Source organism: Takifugu flavidus, chromosome 11 (assembly GCF_003711565.1).
Source record: "Takifugu flavidus isolate HTHZ2018 chromosome 11, ASM371156v2, whole genome shotgun sequence".
Taxonomy (NCBI): domain Eukaryota; kingdom Metazoa; phylum Chordata; class Actinopteri; order Tetraodontiformes; family Tetraodontidae; genus Takifugu; species Takifugu flavidus.
The window spans coordinates 4171531-4198542 of NC_079530.1; the positions used below are offsets into that span (position 1 = coordinate 4171531).

At 45.8% G+C, this 27012-nt stretch overlaps 1 protein-coding gene across 1 annotated transcript in view; it reads right to left on the bottom strand.

Moving 5' to 3' along the window:
- The window catches only part of LOC130533973 (spectrin beta chain, non-erythrocytic 1-like), a 53210-nt gene that overhangs the window by 22687 nt on the left and 3511 nt on the right, over window positions 1-27012 (bottom strand). Inside the window, 8 exon segments of the mRNA XM_057047828.1 lie at window positions 65-252; window positions 326-438; window positions 1093-1208; window positions 1460-1540; window positions 1656-1747; window positions 2041-2214; window positions 3016-3167; window positions 18592-18809. Of these exon segments, the coding sequence (XP_056903808.1) occupies window positions 65-252; window positions 326-438; window positions 1093-1208; window positions 1460-1540; window positions 1656-1747; window positions 2041-2214; window positions 3016-3167; window positions 18592-18739 (1064 nt within the window). The 5' untranslated portion in view covers window positions 18740-18809.

A 27012-nucleotide genomic window follows, 5' to 3' on the forward strand; every position in this document is an offset into this window, starting at 1 on the left:
AATTCTTGTTCATCTCTACAGAGTGCAAGATGAAGTTTGTTATTTACGGTGTGCGTGGACTGACTTGGGAGGTTTCTCAACAGTTCTGTACGTATTGAATGCCTGCAGCTGCTGCTGGACTCCCACCAGAGAGTTGGCGAACTTCCTGTTGTTTAGGATGATTATGGTCTGTTCAATCCACTCCAAAAGGTCCGATGCCAGAGACTCATACTTCTCGATCATCTTCTCTGTCTCAATGGCATGGTCCAGAACCTGAATACAGGTTAACACGGAAAAGGTTGTAGTTATCTTAAATTCCTGTGGGGCAGGACCCAACCAGACTCACCTTCCCAATTCTCTTCCCCTCCACCTTCAGGGCTTTCATCTTGGAGAAGTAATGATAGTAGGTGACTACATAAGTGATGATGGACTTCTCGTCGGGGTGATCCACACTGATGTCTGCACACACAAAGAAGAACCCTATTTTTTACAGAACTGTCGACTATATCTTTAAATTCATGCACAATCTGCAGAAGTGATCTTGGTGTTCAAAGCTACTAGCATCTGGAAAAATGGGAACTGGGCAGCCTTTAAATGTTTGACTGAAGATAATTATCCTAGAGCAGCACTCTTATTTCAACACGGACACCTCCTGTATTTGCACGCAGAGCAACAGTTGTACAGTCTGTCAATTTTTTGTCTACTGTCCAGTAGACAAAAACTGTTAAGGGTTGAGGATTAAAGGTAGCAGCTCCACTGATTTAGTGAAGTCTCAAACATTGTTGACCTTCTGGGCTGACCCTGGTTCTCACCCATCTGGTCGGTTGTGCTGCTCGGTTTTCTCAATCTCAGTGTGTGTGTGTGTGTGTGTGTGGGGGGGGGGGGGGGGTCTTCCTGGCCCTCTTTGACCCCACAGACCCACTCAGATTTACTTCTTCGTCTTCAGGATGACAAACTCTAATAATTACACATTCTCCTCTTTTTGTCCTTCCCAGTGGTCTATCTTCTTGTTCTTCTTTACCCCTCTGTCCATCAGCAGTATGGTCCTTGTAGTGTGTGTGGGTGTGTCTTTGTTCACAGGTGTGTGTTTATGCACAGGTGTGTGCTGCTCACCTTCGGGGTCCAGCAGCTTGGTGAGGCCCAGGTGCTGCTCAGCCAGGTTGAAGGCATTCTGCAGGTTGTAGTGAGCATTTGATTTCTTCAGCTTGTCAAAGTCTATCAGGTCTGGTCTGAAGAGAAACCAATCAGATCAATAATTCAATCATCTGCTTGCATCAGCAGCACATGACCTGAACTACAGCTGACTTTCATTTCACAGTTACCAAAGAATAAGGCAGCCTTTGTTCACTGGATTCATGGGGAACTAGAATTCCTTCAAAATTTGGCAGGAAATATCTTTTATCTAAACCCCAACTGACAGTAAGTAAAGGTGTGGCAAGTAAATGATAATGAAGACAATGAAGATGATGAAGAGTACTACCTGTGTTTGTGGATGAGAGCGTTAAATGCCATTCCATCTCTCCAGCTGGTGGTAAAGTTATGGATGTTGACATTGGAATATCTGAACAGTAGAAGGAAGTCAGGACGTTCTTTGTCTTTTTCACATGAAATAAAATCACTTTAGTCCAGCAGCAGAAAGGGCTGATGGGAAATGTAGTTTAGGGTTAGGTTCTCACCCTGCAGTTTTCATTTGACACCAGAGCAGAAGAGCATCTTTAGCTGACTTTTTTTCCTTGTTGTCTTCTGTCTCAACACTTATGTCCTGGATCTGAAATGAACCCACCACACACACAGAATGACACTACTAATAATAATACTATTACTACAACTAATAAGAATAATAATAATAATAATAATAATAATAAGATTGATAATACCAATAATGACAGTACTACTACTAACAACAATAATAATAACAACAATTATAATAATACTAGTCCTAATAATAATACTAATAGTAAGAATAATACCACCAATACAACTAATAATATTTATGTGTCTCATCTCTGTAAAAGTGAACAATTAACAAATCTATGTGTGCAGAGTTGAGCAGCAGCTCACCTGGAAGCGCAGGATGATGGTCCAGATGAGGCCTAGCGTCAGACGATGGTTCCCATCAACGATGTCGTGAGAGCCCATGTTTTCCAGATGAACCCTTTGTTCCTTGAGGAACTGCAGAGCCTTGTCCACATTCTCCAAGCAGTGGATTCGCATTCGTCCTTTAGTGGGTTTGGGCTAGAAGGAGAAATCAGACTTGAAGCTTCAAACCGGACATTTCTACTGTGTGGATGTTCTAACTAATCATTCAGATGAATACAGAGAAACAGAAAGCACTAACATCATAAAATGATAGCAGCTGTCTTCAAACTGAGGGAGGCGCCCCCTGGGGGAGGCAGGAATTATGACGGTGTGTGGGGCTACTGTAAAATGTTTCGACTCACAAGTTACATCCAGCAAATGATTCTAATTGTACAACCATCTTTCCAACCCCCTTAAAACCACTGAACTGCGCCAGTCAAAGATTTTTCATCACTAGCATGGCCACATTTGTGCCAGCACAACAAATTAAACACAATAATAACAACAGAATGCAAAATTAATGGAAAGAATATTGCTAAAAATGAGAATCGTTGAAGATCAAATAAATGATAAAAAGATGTTTCATTTTCAGACTGAAATCTTTTCCTGATCTGATTACACATAATACCTGCAATTCTTTGATCAGAGCCAATTAATTATTTAAAGGTCATCATAAGGAAGCATAGGGCGTAGCCAATAACAATTGGATGACGCTTGGGAACAAATAAGATTAAAATTTAGAACTCTTTTTTAGTTTTTAGATGAAAGCTACTCTACATGCAGGTAGGTGGTGTTGGTCCTTGTTCTTCATCACAATTAGAGAGCACAAACATCAAACAGGAATCAAAATGAGATCTTCATTAGATGGTTAAAGTGCCATCGGCCCCGTTTTCCTTTCTGTCAGAAAAAAGCCACTTTCACAATAAAAGCCTTTCAGCTGTGATCGTTAGAACCCACCAGTTTCTCTCCTGACAGAACCTCCAGCAGTTTGATGAGCATTCGACCGTCCCTCAGGTCCATGTAGAGGTCTGTGATCCTGCAGGACACCCGGGACAGATGGGAGTTGACCCACTTAGTGAAGGTCTTCTTCTGGACAGCCTCACGTTCATCTGAAACACACCCAGACCAACAGCAATGTCAGTCTCAACTGCAGAAGGTTGTGCCGGAGACACCTCCTGGACCAGCACAGGTCTTCATCACTGAATGTTTCCAGAGAAAGTCTTGAAACTACAGAGGAGAGACAGAAAGGGAGACCAGATAGGAAAGACAGGAGATGAGATCAGAGAGGAAAGACAAGAGATGAGGCCAGAGAGGAGAGACAGGGGAGAAGACCAGAGAGAAGAGAGAAGATTGGTTTTCAAATCTATTTACAATAATAACGATAACATAAATCTGGTTGTCCTCACGTCTTCATGGGATAGAAAAAAAACAAAACACAAACTAGAGAGCAAACCATCAATCAATACCTGAATTAAAACGAAAAGAAAAGGTGTCAGGAATAGGAATTCTGGATAGAACTTTGACAAGAATTCACAATTACAAAACACATTCCCACAAATAAATGTAAGGTCTTCTATCATTCTAAGGACTCTCAGTGATGATCACCCTTCTATCCTTTTAATTTGTTTTGATTGATTGTTATTTTACCTTAAAACCCCTTAAAGTTTAAGCCGGGCTTAAACTGTCCACTAAAGTATCCTCACGTCAGTCCGTCCGTGAGTGAGTGAGTGAGTGAGTGAGTGAGTGAGTGAGAGAGAGAGCTCATGTTGACTTCCAAGTAACATCGGCACAGATGTGGCAACACACCTTTTCCTTTAATCTCATCGTCACAGGAATGAAAAGAAAAATATCATTTATGAGTTCACCGTGTTTTTTCTGTGTGTGCGTGTGCAAACACTGCACCATATTTTTAGGCGCATGGTAAAACATACAGCAAAAAATGACAACGGAAGTAAAACAGTGAGTTTCGACACATTTATTGAACAAAATATTCATTCTTCCGCCACAAAACCATCAAAGTTTTCATCTTCTGTATCTGAATTAAACAGCTGCGCTATTTCAATGTCCAACATCCCAAATTCCTCTTCTTCATCATCTGAATCAGACTCACCGACCGGTTCCGCTTCAGCGTTGATGCCGGCTTTTGTGAAAGCTCTTACAATACATGAAGATGGTATCATAGAAGGAGTGTTCGCCTTCCGTCATCCAGCGCTCTGTCCGTTTCCGTGGCAGCCGAGAACCGTGGTGAACGACGACTTCTCGTGCCCCGTTGTGCGTATCGCCACCGTGCTGGTCCCTTTTTTCTCCACTGTGTGGATCAAAGGGATGTCAAAAGTCAGAGGGATCTCATCCATGTTGGTGATGTGGCTGGGCGCAGTTATCTTGTCGCGGCAGTAGGTGCGGAAGATGGCCACCCTCTCCTGCGCAACAGTTGTCCTTGCACGTATGGAGAGATGCCGCCACCTCAAATGCTCAAATGCAAGTGAAAACACCAAGATTGCTCGATTGCCATTTTCAGCCACATATTCGATGGCCTGCAGTATAAAAAAATCGCTTCCTCGCCCTCCTGCGCGGTGCCTCCTTCCTTCCTTCAGACTCGGGTCCTCTACCAGAGGCCTGGGAGTCTGAGGGTTTTGTGCAGGATGTTAGCTGTTCCTAGGACTGCGTTCTTCTGGACAGAGATCTCTGGTGTGGTTCCTGGTATCTGTTGGAGCCATCTACTCAGTTTGGGTGTTACTGCCCCTAGTGTCCCAATCACCACTGCAACCACTGTTGCCTTCATGCCCCACATTCTCTCCACCTCCTCCTTCAGCCCTTGGTACTTCTCCAGCTTCTCGTGTTCCTTCTTCCTTATGTTGCTATCACTCGGGATTGCTACATCTATCACCACCACTGTCTTCCGGTGTTTATCCACCACCACTACGTCAGGCTGGTTGGCCACCACCATCTTGTCAGTCTGGATCTGGAAGTCCCACAGGATCTTGGCCTGCTCATTCTCCACCACTTTCGGGGGTGTCTCCCACCTGGTCCCTCCAGCCCATACTCAGTGCAGATGTTCCTGTACACTATGCCAGCCACCTGGTTATGCCGTTCCATGTATGCCTTGCCTGCCAGCATCTTGCACCCTGCTGTGATGTGTGATGGTGAGGAGCTTCCTTGTCTTGATGTCAGTGGCTTGTATCTCTTCCAGTGGCCAGGGTATTATGCCAGCAGGGTATCTGATTACTGGCAGGGCGTAGGTGTTTATGGCCTGGATCTTGTGCTTACCATTCAGCTGACTTTTCAGGACCTTTCTTAACCTCTGCAGATATTTGGCTGTGGCTGACCTCCTAGCTGCCTCCTCATGGTTACCATTTGCCTGTGGGATCCCCAGGTATTTGTAACTGTCCTGCACACTTGTGATGTTGCCTTCAGGTAGTTCAACCCCGTCAGTTGCGATCACCTTTCCCCTTCTAGATATCATCCGCCCACATTTGTCTAGCCCGAATGACATCCCGCTGTCTTTGCTGTAGATCCTAATGAGGTGAATCAGGGAGTCGATGTCGCGCTCGTTCTTGGCATACAGCTTGATGTCGTCCATGTAAAGGAGGTGGCTTACGGTTGTTTCACTTCGGAACTGGTACCCATAGCCACTCTTGGTGATGATCTGGCTGAGGGGGTTTAGGCCTATGGGACAGAGCATCTCCTTGATATATGCCACATCTGATGCTCACCCGTGCAATTGGCTTTGAGTTGGCCTCCAGAGTCGTGTTCCACAGCTTCATGGAGTTCTGGATGAACTCTCTTAGTGTCCTGTTGGTGTTATACAGCTTTAGGCACTCTAGTATCCATGTGTGCGACATTGAGTCATAGGCTTTAATGTAATCAATCCAGGCAGTGCACAGGTTGGTGTGCCGCCTACTACAGTCCTGGGCAATTGCCCTGTTGACCAGTAGCTGGTGTTTGGCACCTCTGGTGTTGTTCCCTATGCCTTTCTGTGCTCTGCTCATGTACTGATCCACATGACTGCTGATCTTAGCCGCTATAATGCCTAATAGGAGCTTCCATGCGGTGCTTAGGCAAGTTATGGGCCAGAAGTTGGAAACGGTTACAAAAAAGACTGAGTTCGTCATGGACACGGAGGATGAGGAGGACGGGGAGTTCATCTTCAGAACGCCCATCAAGAGGAAGAGCACAGACACTAAGAGTGAGCGTCTTACAGGAGAACTAGTGGAGCGGACGGGTACAGTAAAGACCGAGTTCGTCCTGGACACGGACGATGAGGACGACGGGGAGTTCATCTTCAGAACACCCATCAAGAGGCAGAGCAAAGACATAAAGAGTGAGCGTCTAACCGGGGAGCTGGTGGAGCGGACGGGTACAGGAAAGACTGAGTTCGTCCTGGACACGGAGGATGAGGGAGAGGAGGAGTTCATCTTCAGAACGCCCATCAAGAGGCAGAGCACAGATACAAAAAATGTACAGAAAATGTCCACAGCAGAACGTCACACGCACAGCTCACAAGACGCACATAGCTCACAGGACACACGCAACCCACAGGACATACACAGCCCACAGAACGCACACAGCCCACAGGACATGCATGACACCCCAATGGATACACAAAGCACACAGAGCTCTTTGGTGGGCGTACAGGAGAGAGACAGTTCGCGGGACATACAGGAGGCTTCCGTTTATGGTAATATACAGGTGACACGTCTTGCTTACTCTCTGGAGAGGATCAAGTTTTTCCTCAGGATCACAAAGGGGCAAAGGTGTGTACAGGTGGAGAACCCCTTTCCAGACCTTCAGCACTTCCAGGATACCGTTAAGCAGCTTATGAGAATGGAGAGTGACGACGGGCCCTCCTTCCTCAACCGGAAGACGTACCGCCTCAAGAAAATGTTGGTCAAGATTCGGTCAGGAATACATGTAATAAAGGTTCACTCTCACACTCACTCTCACACTCACTCTCACACTCACTGACTGACTGGTCTTTAAAACTAATCCAAGAGACTCACAGCGACGGGAACAATGAGGGGGACTGGAGGAGGGAGTGGCCAGGCCAGGTCTTTCTCAGCCACAAACTGTGCTGGGGTGGGAATCCTGTTCTCCCCACACTTTAAGACTCTGTCTGCGGAAACGCACCACATCATGGATGGACACGTCTTGATGGTAAAAGCTGTTTATGAAAACGTGAAACTGGTCTTCCTGTGTGTTTATGCTCCTGTGTTGAGCAGAGACAGAATGAACTGTTTAAATGTCCTGTGTGATGTTGTCAGAGGTGTCCAGGATGAGTTCCTATTCATGGGGGGGCGATTTTAACTGCACAGTCGATGCAAGACTGGACAGGAATCACCTGGAGCCCCATCCTGCTTCATCTGCCCGTCTGAAGAGACTTTTATGACCTGAAGGACGTATGGAGAGGGTTCAACAACGCCATCAGACAGTACACCTGGGCCCACTGTCGGGACAACAGCATGTCTTTGGCCAGACTAGATCGGTTTTATTGTTTCAAACATCATCTTAGCATCTTTAAGAACTGTCACATCGTTAAAACCGCTCTGTTAGAGGATCATGTCTTTAGACAGGCTTTGCAGGCACACAGACTCAGGAAACCTATGTTTTCGTCGCTGCACAGGTGGTGGGATTTTGGAAAAACTGTAATTCAACAATTTTGTCAACAGTACACTCGCAACGTCACCAAGCACGTCACCAGATCCCTCCAGGACCTGGAGACTGAGGTACAGAACCTGCTGGGCTGTACAGAAAACAGAGGACATGTTGAAGTCCTCCAAAGCAAAAACGCCGCCATAGCCAGCCTGTTGGGCACTACAGCGCAGGGGGCGCTGGTGCACTCCCGCGACATGAACGCCTCCATGATGGATGCCCCGTCCAAGTTCTTCTTCAGTCTAGAACAGAAGAATGGCCAGAGGAAGGTCATCCACTGCCTGTGTGCCAACGACAGCTCCGACATCACCGACACTGCTAGGATCAGAAGACACGCCACTTGCTTCTATAAGGAACTTTTTAAAAGTTGCGCGGTGGAGAATCCAGGGCTGGAGACAGAGTTCTTGACTGACCTTCCTCAGGTGGGGGAGTCCTCAAACACTCTTCTGTCAGCGGACTTGACCTTGGAAGAGTTTCATGTGGCACTCATGAGCCTGGCAAACGGAAAAGCTCCAGGCATCGACGGCATCCCAGTGGAGTTTTACAAAGCCTTTTGGTCGGTGGTGGGAAAAGACATGCTCGAGGTATTCCTGGAGAGCTGGAGGACTGGACTGCTGCCACGGAGCTGCAGGAGAGCAATCATCACCCTGCTCCTAAAGAAAGGAGACCTACAGGATCTAAAGAATTGGAGGCCGGTCTCCTTGCTTTGTGGAGACTACAAGATCCTCTCCAAGGTGCTAGCTATCCGACTCAGGGAGGCAATGGCGGAGGTGATTCATGTAGACCAGACCTACTGTGTGCCTGGCAGGCGAATCAGTGATAACATCAACTTGATTCGGCATGTTTTGGACATCTCTAGCTCTTTGGGCATTGACACTGGTCTTATTTCCTTGGACCAGGAAAAGGCATTTGATCGGGTTGAACACCAGTACCTGTGGAAGACGCTCGCCGCATTTGGGTTCAGCCCAGGTTTTATCGCCAGGGTTCAGGTCATGTACTCTGATGTTGCGAGTATACTGAAAATTAATGGTGGTCTGGCTGCTCCCTTTACTGTCCAGAGAGGGGTGCGGCAGGGGTGTTCGCTTTCCGGAATGTCCAACAGGACACACACAGCCCACAGGACACACACAGATTACAGAACATGCACGGCACCCTGATGGACACGCAAAGCACACAAAGCTTTTTGGTGGGCATACAGGAGGCTTCGGCTCATAGTGACGATGTAAAGGTGGAGGAACGGCCTGGTTACCACTTGGACAAGATCAAGTGGTTCCTCAGGGTCACGAAGGGGCAGAGGTCTGTGCAGGTGGAGGACCACTTTCCAGACCTCCAGCTCTTCCACGATCATGTCAGGATGTACATGAAGATGGAGAGATACGGCGCGCCCGCTTTCAACGACCGGGAGACGTATCGCCTAAAGAAAATACTGGTCAAGATTCGGTCCCAGTTCGAGAGCTCTGACTAAGACACGCATGTTCCTTTTGTCTCTCAGATTTAATTTTGTGTTGGACAATATTTGAAAGACTCAAGAGCACGTGGTTCCTGAATGACGGACTATGTTTTTTTTTTTGGTTGTATTATGTTTGTCCTTAGATCATGGTTGTTATATTGATAAATAAAGTTGTGTTAAAAGTCTCTCTCTCTCTCTCTCTCTCTCTCTGTTGAGAGATGGTGGAGCAGACGGCTATAAGAATGATAGAGACCGTCCTGGACAATGAGGATGTTGGAGTGGAGGAGAGCAGCCTCAGTGTGGCCACGAAAAGGAAGAGCACAGATACACAAGGTCAACAATGACAAAGTAAAGAAACTGTCCACAGAAGAACCTCACGCACATAGCTTACAGGACGCACACAGCTCACAAGACGCACACAGCTCACCACATACACGTACCACGGACACACAAAGTACACAAAGCTCTTTGGTGGGCATACAGGAGGCATCGGCTCGTAAATGGCATCGTGATGACGTAAAGGTGGAGGTACGCCCTGGTTACCACCTGGAGAAGATCAAGTGGTTCCTCAGGGTCACGAAGGGGCAGAGGTCTGTACAAGTGGAGGACCAATTTCCAGACCTCCAGCTCTTCCAGGATCATGTTAAGATGTACATAAAGATGGAGAGATACTGCATGCCCTGTTTCACGGACCGGGAGACGTACCGCTGGTCAATGCTGGTCAAGATTCGGGCTCAGCTTGAGAGCGCCGACAAGGACACACACGTTGGGGGGGGTGGGGGTCTGTCACTCCGTTTGATTTCTTGCCGAACATTATTGAAGGTTTCAAGAGTACATGGTGCCTGAATGACGAACTATGTTTGGTTGAACTATGTTTGTGTTAGATCATGGTTGTTATAATGAGAAATAAAATTGAGTTTTGAAAAATCAATCTCTCTCTCTCAACAGTTCACGAGACATGCAGGAGACTTTTAATGATAACATTCAGGCCATAGTACAAGGGGCCTGAATGTACACAGTTCATAACCTTTCTTCAGGAGACGCACAGCACTCCGGACAATGAGCCTGGCTGGAGAAGGGAGTGGGCGGGGCAGATGTTTCTTAGCAATAGAAGCAGCAACAGTGGGGGGGTGGGGGTCCTCTTCTCCAGAGATTTTGGACCTCTCTCCTCCTCTGTAGAGGAACCTGTACCAGGTAGATTGTTAAAAATAACCGCTGTCTTTGAAAATGTTAAGCTTGTTTTTGTGAATGTGTATGCTCCCACTGCTGGGTTGGACAGGCTGCTTTTGCTAAATGAGGTAGAGAAGGTTGTTGCCGGTTGTAACAACAATGAGTTTCTGTTCCTGGGCGGAGATTTTAATTGCACAGAGAACCCCCTGCTGGACAGGAACTACCCGGAACCTCATCTGCCATCAAAAAGCACCCTCACAAAGCTGGTGCAGGCTCGTGAGTTGTGTGACGTGTGGTGGTATTTCAGAGACAATTCACCTGGACCCACTCCAGGGGGAACCAGCTCTCTCTGCCCAGGATCGTTTCTATTTCTTTAGGCACCATATAAATATAGTTAAGAGGGTGTCTATCAGCCCGGTTGGTCTCTCTCTCTCACTCTCACTCTCTCGTAAGTTGTGTTGCTTATATAAGGAATGCAAAATGTGCAAGTGCATATTGGCACTTTAACACCCAACTATTGCATGATAATGTTTTTAAGGAAGCCTTCAAAACCCTGTGGAGCAATTTTCAAATGACAAAACGCAGTTACAGCTCCATCCAGCAGTGGTGGGATGTTGGGAAGGTCCACATCAAACAATTTTGTCTGCAGTACACCCTCAATGCCAGCAGGGACACTGGAGACCTGGAGAGAGAAGTGGTGGAGCTCCAACTTTTCTCAAATTTCTCAAGACTAAATCATCAGATTTAGCTGACCTGCTGGGTGTGGCTGCTCAGGGCGCTCTGGTCCGCTCAAGGTTCCAACACATCACCCAGATGGATGCCCCCTCTCACTTTTTCTTTGGCCTGGAACGTAAGAATGGCCAGAGGAGGATGATACACTTCCTGAGGGCCAACAATGGACAGGTGCTTGAGGACCCTATTGACTGCCAGCGGGCAGTGATATACTACCAGGATCTGTACAGGAAGGAATGCAGGGAATAGCCTGGGGTGGAGCAGTTCTTCCTGAACGGTCTACCCCAGGTGGGTGAAGACAATAACAGGGAGCTGGATGCTCCTCTGTCCGCTGAGGAACTGACAACGGCGTTGCATGGCCTGGCTGGTGGGAAAGCCCCTGGCATTGATTGGCTTCCAGCGGAGTTTTACAGGGCCTTCTGGCCTGTTCTCGGCGAGGACCTGCTGTGCGTCCTCAGGAACAGTCTGAGCCAAGGTCGGCTGCCACTGAGCTGCAGGAGAGCCATCCTCACACTCCTCCCAAAGAAAGGGGACCTACAAGACGTAAAGAACTTGCGCCCGGTGTCCTTGCTATGCACCGACTACAAGCTGCTGTCCAAGATGTTGTCAACTTGGCTGAGAAAGGTGATGGAGAGGGTGATCAATGAGGATCAGATGTACTGTGTGCCCAGCAGGTTAATCTTTGACAACATAGCTTTAATTCGAGACATTTTGGACCTCTCTGGTTCATGGGGTCGTGGGCTTGGTGTGATTTCTCTGGACCAAGAAAAATGCTTTTGACAGGGTTGAAGACCAGTACCTGTGGCGGACACTGCAGGCCTTCGGATTCAGCCCAGGTTTCATAGCCAGGATCCAGGCCTTGTACTGTGGCATTGAGAGTGTGCTGAAGCTCAACGGTGGCCTGAGTGCTCCTTTCGTTGTCCGGAGGGGGATCAGGCAGGGCTGCTCAATGTCAGGGATGCTCTACGCCCTGTCTATTGAGCCCCTCCTCCGGAGACAGAGAGCAGAGCTATCGGGTTTCACCATTCCAGGTTGTCTGAGGCGTTATGTTGTGTCTGCCTACACCGATGACATCATTGTTTTCATCAATAGTCAGAACGACATCACTAACCTCTGTGAAACTGTTACTAGGTTTAACAAACTGTCATCGGCGAAGGTTAATTGGGCCAAAAGTGAAGCCTTGGCAGTGGGAGAACGGTGTAAGCAGCTAACATTACCGGGGGGCCTCTCCTGGATGGCAGGGGGGTTGAGGTACTTGGGCATCCACCTTGGTGATGAAGCCTTTATGACCAAGAATTGGGAGGGGATTTTAGAAAAAGTTGAGGGGAGGCTGAAGAGATGGAAATGGCTTCTTCCAAGGATGTCTTTCAAAGGCCGGGTCCTAGTCATTAATAATCTAGTGTCATCCATGCTGTGGCACCGCCTGGCATGTGTGGACCCCCCCCCCCAAAACATCCTGTCCAGGATACAGGCGGTTAAGGTGGATTTCTTCTGGGACCGTCTGCACTGGATACCACAGAGTGTCCTTTTTCTGCCGAGGGAGGAAGGAGGACTTGGCTTGGTCCACCTGGAGAGCAGAGGAGCGACTTTCAGGCTCCAGTTTGTCCAAAGGCTGCTGTGTGGTCCATCAGATCTGGTCTGGAGACCTGTGGCTCAAGCTGTGCTGAGGCGATGTGGTGGAATGGGGTTGGCAGCAACCCTATTTCTAATGGACCTAACAGGGGTCAGACTGGCCGTCGGGGAAGCTTATGTATAACACACTGGTCATGGTTCTAAACCAACGCAACCTGGCAGGCCGTGTCGACACCAAATGGAGGACGCAACTGGCCCTCACAGAGACTCAGAGGCCAGAGTGGAGGTCCCTGTACAAGCCACAACTAACCTGGAGGGGCGGGGATCAACAATGGAGAATCCTTCACGGGGCCATCGCAGTCAACGGGTTCTTATCGTACATCAACCCAAACATCAGTGCCGAGTGTCCCTTCTGTAACCATAGAGAGACGGTGTTCCACTGTTTCTCCGAGTGCGATCACCTCTCTGTGCTGTTCCTGCTGCTGAATCAGATGTTCTCCCTGCTTGGTGAAGCTTTCTCACAAACCATCTTTATTCTGGGTTTCAGATACCACAGGAGAGGGAAAGCTAAGTGCCAGCTGCTGAACCTCTTTATTGGTCAGGCGAAACTAGCCATCTACAAGAGCAGGAGGAACAAGATAGGCGGGTCTCTGGACTATGATCTTCAGACCATCTTCGCTAGGATGGTCAATGCTCGGATAAAAACGGACTTTAATTTTTACCGAGCAACGAACAACATTGAAGAGTTTAAGAGCACATGGTGCCTAAATGATGAACTATGTCTGGTGGAGGAGGAGGAGCTGGTCTTTGGAGGCCTCCTCAACTCAGTGTTGTTTTCTTTTTTCTTGTTGTTCGGATCATGTTTTTGTTTTTTGTAATGGCAAATTAAATTGAGTTTTTGAAAAGTCAATTAAAAAAAATAAAATCAATAAAATCTCTCTCTCTCTCTCTCTCTGGTTAGCTGCCCTTGTGTTGAGTCCGTCTGTCACTGGGGCTTTGTACCCAATCTCGATATTTGGGGGTGATGATGAAACCACCCCCAAGCTGACCTGGCTCCTTCTTGCAGTAACATATTTGTACCGTGGATGAGTCACAACGCTGTACCTCATCAATCTCTAGCTGTGATAGCAACTTCTTATTACGAATATTCGAACACTGAGGTAAGAGCTGCTTTTTAGTCAGTGAGGATGTGGGGTCTCGAAGCAACCATTTCTCCCAAATCCTCTGCATGTAACCCCTCTTGCTGGGGTTACTCCCATATTAACAGTCCATCAGTACCAGGTTCTCTGAACTGCTCCATGAAGGCCTTGTTCCAGAAGCCAATTTGACATCAGGTAGCCCTGGTTACCCGACCCCTGACATGACACTTTGTTGACCCAGGCGGTGTTTAAGCCGGTATGACTATCATTTATGGTTCCCCTCATTCTGAGGTATAGGCATATAGCGTAAAGGGCCTTGCCTAAGAACCCACCTGATTCGAACAGGTAACCTGTCACTGACAAACAGTCAGCCTGTTACACTGACTGAAGCCACCTGGATCATTTAATGTTTGAACCACTCGTTCGCTTTCCTTCTCTCTTTCTGTTTGACGTGATTGATTTGTCAGTGATTTGTGGATGACATTCACACAGCAACATTAGGAACTAAGGAAGTTAGTGAGAAGATTGTGTTCCCTCCTATATTAAATGAGAGGCAACTTCAGTCGTGATCACAGAGTACATTGCTCAAGGTTAGATACACAATAGCATCACCTTCTCCAGCTAATGTAACCAAGAGTCTCAGCTCAGCTGTAAAGTTATAGAGTCCACTTCATAAACCTGAGCAGCTCAGCTACATTCACGTTCTAATAAAGCTTATGGAGCTGGAACACCCTTGGACACACACAGAATTTGTGTATCCACTTGAATATAAATGTGTTTTCTACAGTCAAGTCTGATGGCAGAACATCTATGTCCTGCTTCCTCTCTTCAGGAAAAAAAAAAAAATGAACAAAGCCTTTTCAGCATCGCTGCCATCTGATCCACTCAGCTGATTTACTGAGCTGTCAGCTGAGCGACGATCAGGAAAACAGTTGTCAAACTCACAGACTCCAGCGGCTGTGGTCTGAAATTCCACACACCAAAAGCTGCCACAACACTACTAATGAACCCATTAGCCAATGACTCACCTTGATACACACATATTCTTAAACACCTCACATACACACATCCCATAGGTCCTATAGGTCTGATGGACCAAACACAAACAGTGTGACCTAAAGACTAATCGGCAAACTAATCGAGAAACCAGCAGTCATGTGACCTCATGTGGCCATTTGTCAGAACTTTAGGGGCAGCATCTTGAATCAGCGGGAGGTTCTGGCAGGCCCTCCTGATAACACTGAATCACAACAGTACTAGTAAACAAACAAACAAAAGCACACACACACACACACACACACAACCCACGCACACATCTGCTACGTAGGGATACTTGGTTAGGATTAGTTCGGGCGGTGTTTAGAAGGTGAGGATGGGGAGGGAAGCAACATCTTCATGTTATCTGTTAACTTTGGCTGCTGGACCTTCCCTTTAATTCCACTATGAAGATGGAGAGATGGAGGGATGACAGCTGCTCTGCAGGAGCACATGAAACATTGATGAGGAGAGGAAAGAGGAGAAGAGGAGGGAGGAACAGCAGACCATGTCCCTCTACTCTTTTAATCTGCACCCCCACAGCTCAGAGAAACTCCCCTGTGATTGGTTGACTCTCAAAAACACAGGATGCATGCTGGGAGATGAGAGATCAGCTGCAGTTCTGCTTTGTCATGTGAAGCCCCTCCCACTTTAACATTTCCAACAAAGGATTGGACAACAAACATCAGCTAATTTTCTAATTTATTATTTTTTGGCTATTCTTATATTTTCTGCTGTCAGTTTAATTTATCCCGTCTAAGGTGAATACATTAAAAGAATGTAGTGTTGGTTAATGTTTGATGGTGATGATGGGCCACTACTGATTACTGGAATATGTAATATGATGCTAATCTAAAGCAAAAAGTTTTTCCACTTTTTTCATATTTTGAGGGATTCGGGTTAAAAGTTCAAGTTAAAAGAGTCTACAGGAAAAACTGTTGACAAGGAGGTTGAATGAGGTTCTGCCAAACAATTAAACCCCACCCACACGTCAGCAGTAAAACTTTATGAAGGTCAACAGATAAGAAGAAAGATGAGACCACCTGCAAACAGAGTCAAAGTCAACGTCTGGGTCACGATAAAACAAAAGGGAACAAACACACTAGCCGTGATCTTCTGTCACGCCTTCACAGTGGCTTCCAGCCAAAGAAGCACTATCAGGATCAAAGTCCAAGGTTTTGGACTCCATTAGCCATCAGCTAAATCTGACCTGCCAGGAATTTTACTGCTTGTGTGGAAAAAAAAATGGGCAGAGGAACAACAGTGAGATGAAACCTGAAATGAGGGATTAATCACACATATTCACAGTGAAGATGCAGGAAGGGGACCATGTTTGTCTTCAGTAGCATCGACCCAATGGCCTTCGGGTCCGCAGTGCGCCCACCAACAGCTCTAGAAGCAGCAGGAGCAGGTTTTGGAGTTCTAGTTAGAGATCAGAACGTGACCTCACGAGGCTTAAAGACCTCAATTTCATTCAAATTTGATACTGTGTGACGCTGACAAATAATTGACAAAATGGTGTTTAGATTGCACATTGAGCACAATGAGGGTTAGACCAAACATTGTAAGGGAACTTGACGCTCACACGTGTCATCTTTCAATGTTACCCAGCAGCCCCAGCGGCACTGAGAGCTGTTATCAGAGTCGCCAGCTGGACCTTTGAGAAGTTCTCAACTGCTGCCTCATCCAGATTTGGTTGAAGCTTCCCTGGCTGTGTATCTGAACCTCCTGACTTTCTCACATGGGTCCCAAACGTGGTTGTGGTGAAGGGGGTGTGATTTGGAAGGGGCTCCTCCTCTTACCTTGAAGCTGTTTGAATCTCCCCTCCAGCTGGTTGTAGTTGAACACTGCCTGGCCTGACAGACTGGGGCTGGGAGCCCTGACTGGGTTGCCATGAGAAGGGCCGGGACCACTGAATCCCGGGGAGGCATTGGTGGAGTAATCCAAGGTGGGGGAGAGGGCGCCGGGTGAGAGGGGGCCCGGGAGGCCACTCTGGAGCTCCATGAATGAATGATTCAGTCAAGACAAGTTCACATAGAAGATGATTCTCAAGGTTTTCAGAGTGAGGACACTCGCTTCAGAGTTTCAGGATAATAATTTGACACAATCCCAGATGGATCAAACCGTCAAAGTAGCAACATAGCAGAGAGAAATGTTACTTTCTCTCCATCCATCCATCCCTTCACTAGCCCATAGAGTCCAGACAAAGTAGCAAAGCCTAAACCAGCGTCGGCACGCTCCGAGTTCAGCAGAGAAAGGGACAGAGAAAACACCTTTCAGATGGAGAGAGAGAGAAAGAGAGAGAGAGGGAGGAGCCATCCATGACTTCAACATGCAGCCAATCACTGGCTCTGATTCAAACAGTGATGTCACGGATTTTAACACAGAGGAGGGAGGGAGGGAGGGAGGAAGGGAGGAAGGGAGGGAGGGAGAGGGAGAGAGAGAGAGAGAGAGAGACAGAGACAGAGACGGAGAGAACCAGGGAGAGAATTCCAAGACTGATAAAATTAAGTTAAATGAGATGCAGAATGGTGATATTGTGTGTGTGCTTGTGTGCCTGTTCGTGTGTGAGAGAGAGAGAGCTCAACATTATGCTCTAACAGGAAGAATGGCACTAAAATTAGACTATTAAATACTGAGGATGTTAGGACACACACCCGCACGGGGGTATTTCCTGAGACCATTAAACAATAGAAGGGACAAACGCTCTTTTGACCCTGAGATGACGGCAGACAAAATCATTATCATGTCCACTCCACAGTTTTGACTAATCAAACAATAGTTCTCAAATGCCAGACCAAAACAAAGTTCTAGCTGAATAAAATGTGAAGAGCAAGAACTCCTGAAGCAGCACTGAAACAACAATCAAACTGCAATTCTGAGGTCAAAGGTTGGGGTGAGGAAGGAACTCGAGCCCAATGAATCAACCATCCATCATCCTCATCTGTTGTCCTCGTGGTTCAGCCCCACAGGGCAGCTCTGGCACATAAACCAAATGCTCCCTTCTTCTGCTCAGTGGTTGCTATGGGGACAAACACACAAACTTGCCTCATTCAATGAGCCCTGTATGCATGGCTGTAATTGATGTGACCATGGTGATAAATTTCAATCTTCACTCCCACTGACATTCCCAAGTCAGCGTGTGGACTATAAAGACTTACGTCTACTTTCTGCATTTGCTCCAGAAGGCTGCTGATAGAGTAAAGTCAGTAAAGTCCATCAGATCCTTCTCATGGAACCTTCCACTGAAGAACCTGAGGGCATCCTGACTGGTGCAAATCTTCTTCTGCATCTGCCTCCTGGTTCACTTACATACTTCTCAAGGCTCACTGTGGGCCAACATTAGATTTTTTTAAGGACCAAAATTCCCCTCTTTGATAGAAGGAGCCCCCAAGCCAACTGTGGTGCAGCTGTTGTAATGGAGGCAATAGAAGAATGTGCTTCACCTTCTCCTGCCTGCAGCCTTCAGTGCCTTCAGAAGCCTTCAGCTTCTTATAGTGGAGGCCACTTCTTTCTATTACTGTCACAGCTGGTTTAGGTCTCTATCCAGGACCACCATCCCCTCCACCAAGTCCTGCTGTTCCAGAATCCAACCTGCCATCCATCCATCCTCACACTGACTTCTTCTATCATCAGTGCATCTAAAAGTCATTTATTCATCCATCAAACACTAATGCTGTCTCATACACATTACACGCAATACATCCTCCTAAAAGTAGCAAGACACACAAACACAGCCTGACCAAACTCATCATTTTTATACCATCTGACCCCGCTCCCTCCTACCTGCCAGGGCTTTGATGCGTGAGCGCTCGAACAGGCGTGCTGAGCTGTTCTCATTGTCCCAGTCATCGGTGTCCCAGCGGTTGTTGACGCCATCGTTGAATTGTTGCTGGATATCCATATGTTCAAACTCCGATGCCACCGACGTCATCTTGAACCCCCGCCACTGCTGAGTCCTGACAGCTGAGCGATTGAACGGCCTCTGAGAAAAACCACAAAACCTGCAGCGAGAGAAAAAAAAGACTGGAAATGTGTGTCTGCATCATGTTCAGTAAGTGTAACTCGGCATGAATCAGAAATTACTCATTTCATGATTTCAACTGTGGACACTGAACAATAGTAAACACACTTAATATTCATTAGTATTAAAATTGAGCCAGATATTTGTTTGGAACATCTCAATTAATGATTTCAGATCAATAACAAACAATATTGATTAAAAGTAATTCTTGCTCCAAGACAAAGCGAAGAACTGTCACATGACCACGGCAGTGTTTTGATTGGCTGCAGCTATTTCCGGCATCGTTATCGCTAAACAATGAAATCCTGTCACCCTGTGGCTCTATTACGTTACTACATAGTCTGTTCCAGAGAACTGTGATGCTTTCAAGGACTGTTACAAGAAAAACACCAAACCTCATACTCAAAGTTTTTTTTAAATATTCAGAATCGTAATTTTTTAAAATATTGTCATTCTCTTTTCTCACACTGCATTCATTTAGAGGTAAATGGTGTTTAAATAAAAGAAGATAATACAAAATAAGAAGTGAAATATATACATCACCTGTAAAAGCATGATATCATTGTGAACAGATGGGAGAATTAATGCAAGAGCGGCAGGAAGGGGAACAAGGTGAGGGTGGATGAGACAGAAAGGAAGAAGATGGAAGGAGGGAGAACAAGAGGGATTCTCTTCCAGTCTCAGTCTTTTCTCTTGCCTATGTCATCCCCCCTTCTTTTGCAACATTTCCTTCAAGAGTCTCTAAACCAGTGGTGGGGAACCTTTTTCATATCGAGGGCCATTTCAATTTTTATAAAGTCCTCCGAGGGCCATACTATTATGAACACATACCTAGGGATGCAAAAAAGACAAAAAAAGTCTATAACCACTGTGTTACTAAGTCTCATGATTGCTGCATTTGAGTTTGAATTATTTATTTAGCACACATGCATATAAAATCACCCAAAAAAATAGAATAAAATGACAAACAAGTAAAATATGTTTTCATGATCATACAAAACAATAAAAAAAAAGAGGGACAGAGTTGAGGCAAGAGACCCGTAAGGACCTGTTTGAGGCCTCTACTCACAAAAACTGCAATACAGCAAGATAATCAAGAAAATAAATGAAAAGAAAGAAAGATAAAGACAATAATAATAACAACTAGAAAGCACTCGGAGAGCGCAGACCTCTGGCAAGCGCAACAATTCCTGGCATATCGTGATTTCGACCATAAATATTAGTCCCACATATACTTTGACTACATATTTAGATTCCTTGACCATAAAAACATACTGTTAGCCACTGGAATCATAACAATATATGTCTTAGTTCAGTAGTTAGTCACGAAAAAAAATTCACGCTTTGAAACAATTTTACTTTGTCCGGCGCGAGCGCCTCAGCGGCGGCTACGAGGCACTCCTTCACGAACTCTCCTTCGGCGTGAGGTTTCAGCTTCGTGGCTATTAATTCACTCATCACAAAACTTGCACGCGTAATATTCTCTCTGTCAGTACATGGTCGTGTGAAAGCTGCTTATTGAGCCTCCAAACTCCGACGAAGAGCATTAATTTTATCCAAACGCATCTGTCCTTTCCAGTCGAGTTTAGCGTGTTTCGCTATGTATTTTTCGTCCATGTCAATCAGTCCAGCCCACTACGTACATCACATGCTGTGTTCACTGACCCTGACCTTGACTCGGACACAACATAACCATCTGTTTTATCTCAGAAAACGGGAAAATATTTTCTCTTGTTACGAAATAAATTTCAGGATACGAAAGGCAAAAATACGCTACCGCTGCTACTCGCAGCTCGCGGAGTTTAGCGAACGGTCCCACTGTATAAGTGCACATATAAAATATAAAAATCTTATTGCGTTGCGTTGCGGACCGGTAGAAATGGTCTCGTAGGCCGTATATGGCCCGGAGACCGGGGGTTCCCCACCCCTGCTCTAAACTGTTGATTTGCAGAAGAATAAACTTCTATAGATTTCACATTTTCATTAACATATTTCATTTGTTTAACTAAATAATCAACAGCTTCTCAGAGCTGCAGACAGTGGACTGCTTTCTGTACTGGTTCTGCTCGACCTATGTGCTGCCTATGATGCAGTTGATCAGAGCATCCAGATCCAGAGACTGGAGCAGTCCACTGGGATTAAACTGGTTCAGATCAGATTAAGCAGATGATTCCTCTTTGTTCCTCTTCTTATAGTAGTTTATTCATGGAGTTCCACAAGGTTCTAGACTTGGACCAGTCCTGTTCTTGTTGTACCTCCTTGCCTGAGGACACATTGTTGAACAACAGGAGACTATGTTCACAGCTATGACCCACAGAAACAAGAACAATCTTTATTTCCACCAATGACTTGTAGAACCATAGAACTAGAAAACTAAATTCAAGCTGTCATCATCCAAGCAACAAACTCACTGCTATTTAAAAAGAAACCGTGATTCAAGACATTATTCCTTTTCTATTTTCACTGAAAGAACATTATCCAGCTCAGCCCACAGATCTCCATGGTTACCAATGTCCCAGCATGCACTGTCTCACTCACTCATCAAGCTGTGATGCAAAGGAGAGACAGAAAAGAGATGCCACTTCAATGGGATCTTATACCAGATTGGTCTTCTCAAACTAAAGGTTATATTCAAGAATTTTATTCACTTTTCTTGTTGATGCACACATTTTTGAAAATCAGGTTAAAACAACTAAAATTCACATTGGGTAACATGTGTAGGAGGATCCGAGCATTTGCCCACCAACATTCCAAAGCTTCGATGTAGAAAAGAATCTGCATTTTTACAGTTCTGCTTCTCCAGTAGCGATTGTTCACCATGGCAACGCAATGGAAGTCCCGAGCAAACTCCCACACAGGCCACAGTGCTCTGAAGAGCAAGTACGTGTGTGTGCGTGTGTTCTTGTACATGTTACATTTTGAATACCAAAATCCTCATTCTTCTCGCAAAGTAAGGACATTTTAGCTTGTCCTCACAATTTCAAAGGACTGTGTGAGGGGTAAAACGTGAGGTTAGTTGCTTTTAGGGTCAGGGTTAGGGTAGTTATGATTTTAGCCTTAGGAGATGGATTCTGTGTTATGTTATGCGAGAGTCTTTACCTAGATAGAAGAGGGCAATGATGTGTTTTAGTTGATATTTTGATAATAGTAAAATATTTGAGATTTTAAGGAAAATAATTTGAATCTATTTTAATATTAATAATCTGTCAAACGTTTGATAAAAAAAGGTCATGTGATCTAGAGTTTAAAACTGAATTTTGACCTAAAACTGCATCAAACTAAAATCAGCATTTATTGGCAAATGGAAAGGTTAAAGAGATGTTTTAAGGATTCCATGAAGCACAACCTGCATGTAAAAATGAAGTACAGGAGATCTAATGAGAAATAATTTGAGGGTTTAAGGACACCGAAGTTACTATTGACAATGATCAGCGATCAAGGGCAGGACCTTAGAAGTATTTACTTCTTCCCACTCCTTTTTGAACATGTAAATTACGTACAAGATTGTTGAATGTTGAATAAAAGGCTCAATTAATCAATTCTATCTTCAAGCCCAGTTTTTAAACTTCACATTGTTTGAAGAAACATGAGCAGGAAGTCATCCATCAGGCCATCACAGTTCCCTTCCCCCTGGGGTGGGAACAACGGCAGCGCCCTTCCAGTAGCCACATGGATGGGCAGAAGGACTAATGTGCACAGTGACAGTGTGGTTAAAGGATGGCGACAACATCTCTGCAACATGCGGTGTGGTTCTGTTGCCCTGCTGCATGATGGAAAATCAGGAAAGTACGTATGGAAATTTTAGTGGATTTTATTCTGCAACCATTCCGTTGCTCTTACCATTCTGTTGAACTGCTCTTAGAACCGAGCAGTTCATTCACGCTTAGCTGCTCTCATCAATAAGTCATGTGGTCATATTTGCTCACTGGGGCGAGTTGTTTTCCTCACAAGTTAAACTGGAACAGCAGACAACAGGAAGTTCTGTTTAACAGCGGTTTAGTGTTTCCCGGTTTCACGTGGATAACTAATACTGCTTTCACCGAAATTACCACTTCATGGCAGGATATCTTAACACAGGCTGACCCACCTCTGCTCAGAATTTGGGCATCTTAACATGACCAGCAGTAGCTAGTCCCTCCCTTTCATACATCATCACGTCAACATCATCATCGCGCCTTTACCTGCGCCTGAACACTGCCAGGTCAACAGACAGCATGCATGTCAGGGAGTCCATGGTCAGTCCTGTTTTTTTAGTACTTTTGGCCCTTTTGAAATGTTTCCAAGCTCAGCACAGATTGAACAATATCTAAGTGTTACCGTATTTTCACGACTATAAGGCGCACCTAAAACAAAAATCGACGGTGCGCCTTGTAATATGGAGCGCCTTGTGTGCGGACCGAGTTCCAAAATCTGCTGTGCGCCTTTGGTGGGTGCACTACGGTAAACACTCCGCCAATTGATTAGCGGCACACCTACACGTAAGGATCCCCTAAAATGGCGTCGGTCAAGCGAGACGCGTATGAATGAGGCTTACTTTAAACTGCAGGCCATTGAATATGCAGCTGAAAATGGAAATCGAGAAATCTTCGCTTTATGAGGCGGCGGCATCTCTATATATGCGCGAGGACAACTGTTGCGCAGCGGCTGCCCGCGGATTACCAGGAGAGGGTGGCCATCTTCCGCACCTACTGCCGCGACAAGATAACCGCGCCCAGCCACATCACCAACATGGATGAGATCCCTCTGACTTTTAACATCCCTTTGACCCAAAAAGTGGAGAAAAAGGGACCAGCACAGTGGCGATACGCACAACGGGGCACGAGAAGTCGTCGTTCACCGTGGTTCTCGGCTGCCACGGAAACGGACCGAGTGCTGGATGACGGAAAGCGAACACTCCTTCACAAAGACTATGAGGCAGCGGCAGGCAAGTTATGCCACCATATGCGGGTGGATTGTAGACGCATGGGTTATGATACCGTCTTCATGTATTGTAAGAGCTTTCACAAAATCAACGCTGAACCAGAACCGGTCGGTGAGTTCGATTCAGATGATTAAGAAGAGGAATTCGGGATGTTGGACATTGAAATAGTGCAGCTGTTTAATTCAGATACAGAAGATGAAAACTTTGATGGTTTTGTGGCAGAAGAATGAATATTTTGTTCAATAAATGTGTCGATACTCACTGTTTTACTTCGATTGTCATTTTTTACTGTATGTTTCAGCATGCGCCTAATAATACGGTGCGCCTTATGTATGTTTTAAGTACAGATATAGCACCCATAACTGAGACCGTGCCTTTTATTACAGTGCGCCTTATGGTTGTGAAAATACGGTAATTGAGTCAAGGAAAACAGAATTTGGGGCTAATCTGGAAAGATGGTAACTGTCCTTTTAACAGTGGAGGACACGGAGGACACCAGTGGTTCAGCTCGCTGGGAGCTGGAGACACTCAGGAGGTTTAGCCAGTGCTGAGTGCTATATTAATAAGCAAAGTTCATAATTAGGCCTCTCAGAGTGTCAGAGGCTGCTAATCTTACCATCTGTGAGCAGCACAGAAGCTAAAATCATGACGTACTTCACGTATGAGCTTCCTTCAAAGACCGTGAAGCTACACATTTGATTTGTTTGACTGAAAAAATGGGGCAAACATCTTAGAGATCACTGGGGCTGTGGACAGGATGTCTAGTGGCTAAATCAGGCAGGAACATCAACGTCATCGGCTAATTTAGCAGGGTGAAGCGGAACGCATTTCATAGAGTTTCATAAGTTTTTATCAGGCTGATTAAAAAGTTACATCATTCTCCCTCATATGGGAGCAATATTTTATGGGTCCGATAACTGTTGTGCATCATGGAGTGCTTCTTTGTCCCCAGCTCCGGAAACTGTTGCTATCCCACACTGGAAAGTTGGGCTGAAGAGCTCCAGGGAAGAACTGACATTTTCTGATGAACAGCTGGATTGTTCCTTCATGAATAACCTCTGACTTCCAGCAGTGATGCCTTAACTGGCTCCAGGCTGTTTGTGTATTAGTCTGTTTGAAAAATTAATCCAAAGATGTGGAGAGGGAAACGTCAGTCGTCTCCATACAGACATCATGCTAACCTGCTGACTGAGCACCAGCAGCAACATTGAGTCACTTATTGTGAAAGGAATCAAGAACAGCTGACTTGATCAGCCAATCACAGTCCATCATCAGTTTGTTCTTCCAGCAGAACTAAAGAATATCTTTCCTACCAAAACACTAATCCACTTTATTGATCAGGTGATCAATAACCTGAATGGAAGACACAGGAGACTGTGGAGCAGACAGGATTTTATTTCTATCCAGATCAGGTGGTTGGCCATGTTGTCATGGTGATCCATCCCATAGTGCTGTTCTGGCCACCTGCCAGGACCTTTCACTCTCACCACAGCCCACAATCCTGCTCATGTACCACAGCAGTGCATTATGGGACATCTGACCTGATCTGTTCAATAGACTGAGAAAGACGAGAAAGAGCAAGAGAAAGAGAAAGAGAGAAAGAGAAACAGAGAGGGGGGGGGAGAGAGAGAAAGAGAGAGACCTGGGGGTTCGGACAGACAGATAGACCAGCAATGAGGTCACCCAGAAACACAGTCACAACAATTCAGCAAATCAGGAAAAATGTGTCATTTCAGCTATAAACAGTTCTAAAAGATGATCCAGGAGAGAAAGAGCAAGAGTGAGAGAGTGACAGTCAAGGGCATATAATCCCTCCCCCACTCCATGTCCAATGTCATCAAACTCATTTCACATGACTCACAGTGTGTGTATTTGTGGATACAAACACACTGGTGTAAATCTGCTTAAAATTCTCTCTCTCACACACACACATGCACACACACTCACACACACAATATGATGTCACCAGAGCTCCTGTTACACTGCTGCCCTGGAGATGAGGAGGGTGGAGGTCAGTGATGTAAGCCTCTCTGTCACCATAGCAACATGAGATAAAAAACAGATGCGCTGAAGCAGCTTCCAGGACTGACGAAGGAAGAGTAGAAGCACTGAGGCAGAAAATGTCTCAACACCAGTTTGAGGAGAGAAAGCACCACTGCACCAGACAGCAGGTGAGGAACCCACAGTAGGACTGAACATTTCCACCAGCAGGAAGGAGGCCTGTAAAGTTCAGAGGTCACTGTGTTTGTAAAGCAGTGACTGGTGGAGACATTGAAACAGCACAAGGTTGTTCAGGTGCTTGAAATTGCCTCATTTCCTCCTGAAGAAGAAACAAAGAAGAATACCAGAACCTGCACCCCCCCACCAACGAGCATCTGTGGCTCATAGGCGGCACCCTCATTCCAGAGAATCACTCACTTCCTGTCAGCTTGTGGCCCCTCCCTCACTGATTAGCCGAGGCTCACAGCAGAGCTGTGTTGTATTCAACACCACGTCTCTGACATCAGTCACATGGAGAAATGTTTGTCCTGATCTTTTTAACACAGCAACAGGAAGCATGGCCAAAAGCCACACCCCCAAAAAATCCTGCTTTAAATTCACCATGAGGCAACACGAGGCGGCCAACCTAAATGCCGACAACATGCAGCCAACCAGAACATTTCAGTCATTTACAGTTTGCTTTTGTCGAAAGCGACATGTGCTGAGATACAATCAAGTCGTGTCTGAAGTAGTTTTAGCAGATGACCATCACGTGAGGAACACAGCAGAAGAGGGGCAGATGGGCTCCAACAAGGCTGTTCCATTAAGAAGAGCAGCTGTAGGTCAGCAGAAGGGATTGAACTGAATGTGGACAGCTACAGCTAGCCAGTGGTGCACCAGCAGCAGTGGGCCCACTTCAGTTGGGTGGAGACCAGAAGCACCACCATATTCTGGACCATCTGAAGCACGCACATCAGCAATCCCATAAGAAGAGAATTGCAGTAATCCATGCAGGAGTTCATCATGACTTGTACCAGCAGCTGAGTGGTGTGCTGGGTGAGGAACAACTAATTCTTCTGATGCTGAATAAGACAAAGGCAGAATGACCAGGAGACTGAGGCTACGTGATCAGAAAAAGTCAGTTTAACCTCAACCATGAGATTTTGAACAGCCTTTGTAAGAGCAAGAAACAAGGTGTTAGTGTTGATGTCAATGTTGTGATTAATGCATTGGCTGGCCTGGATAAACAGGAGCTCCTTTTTACCAAGGTTAAAGCTGGAGG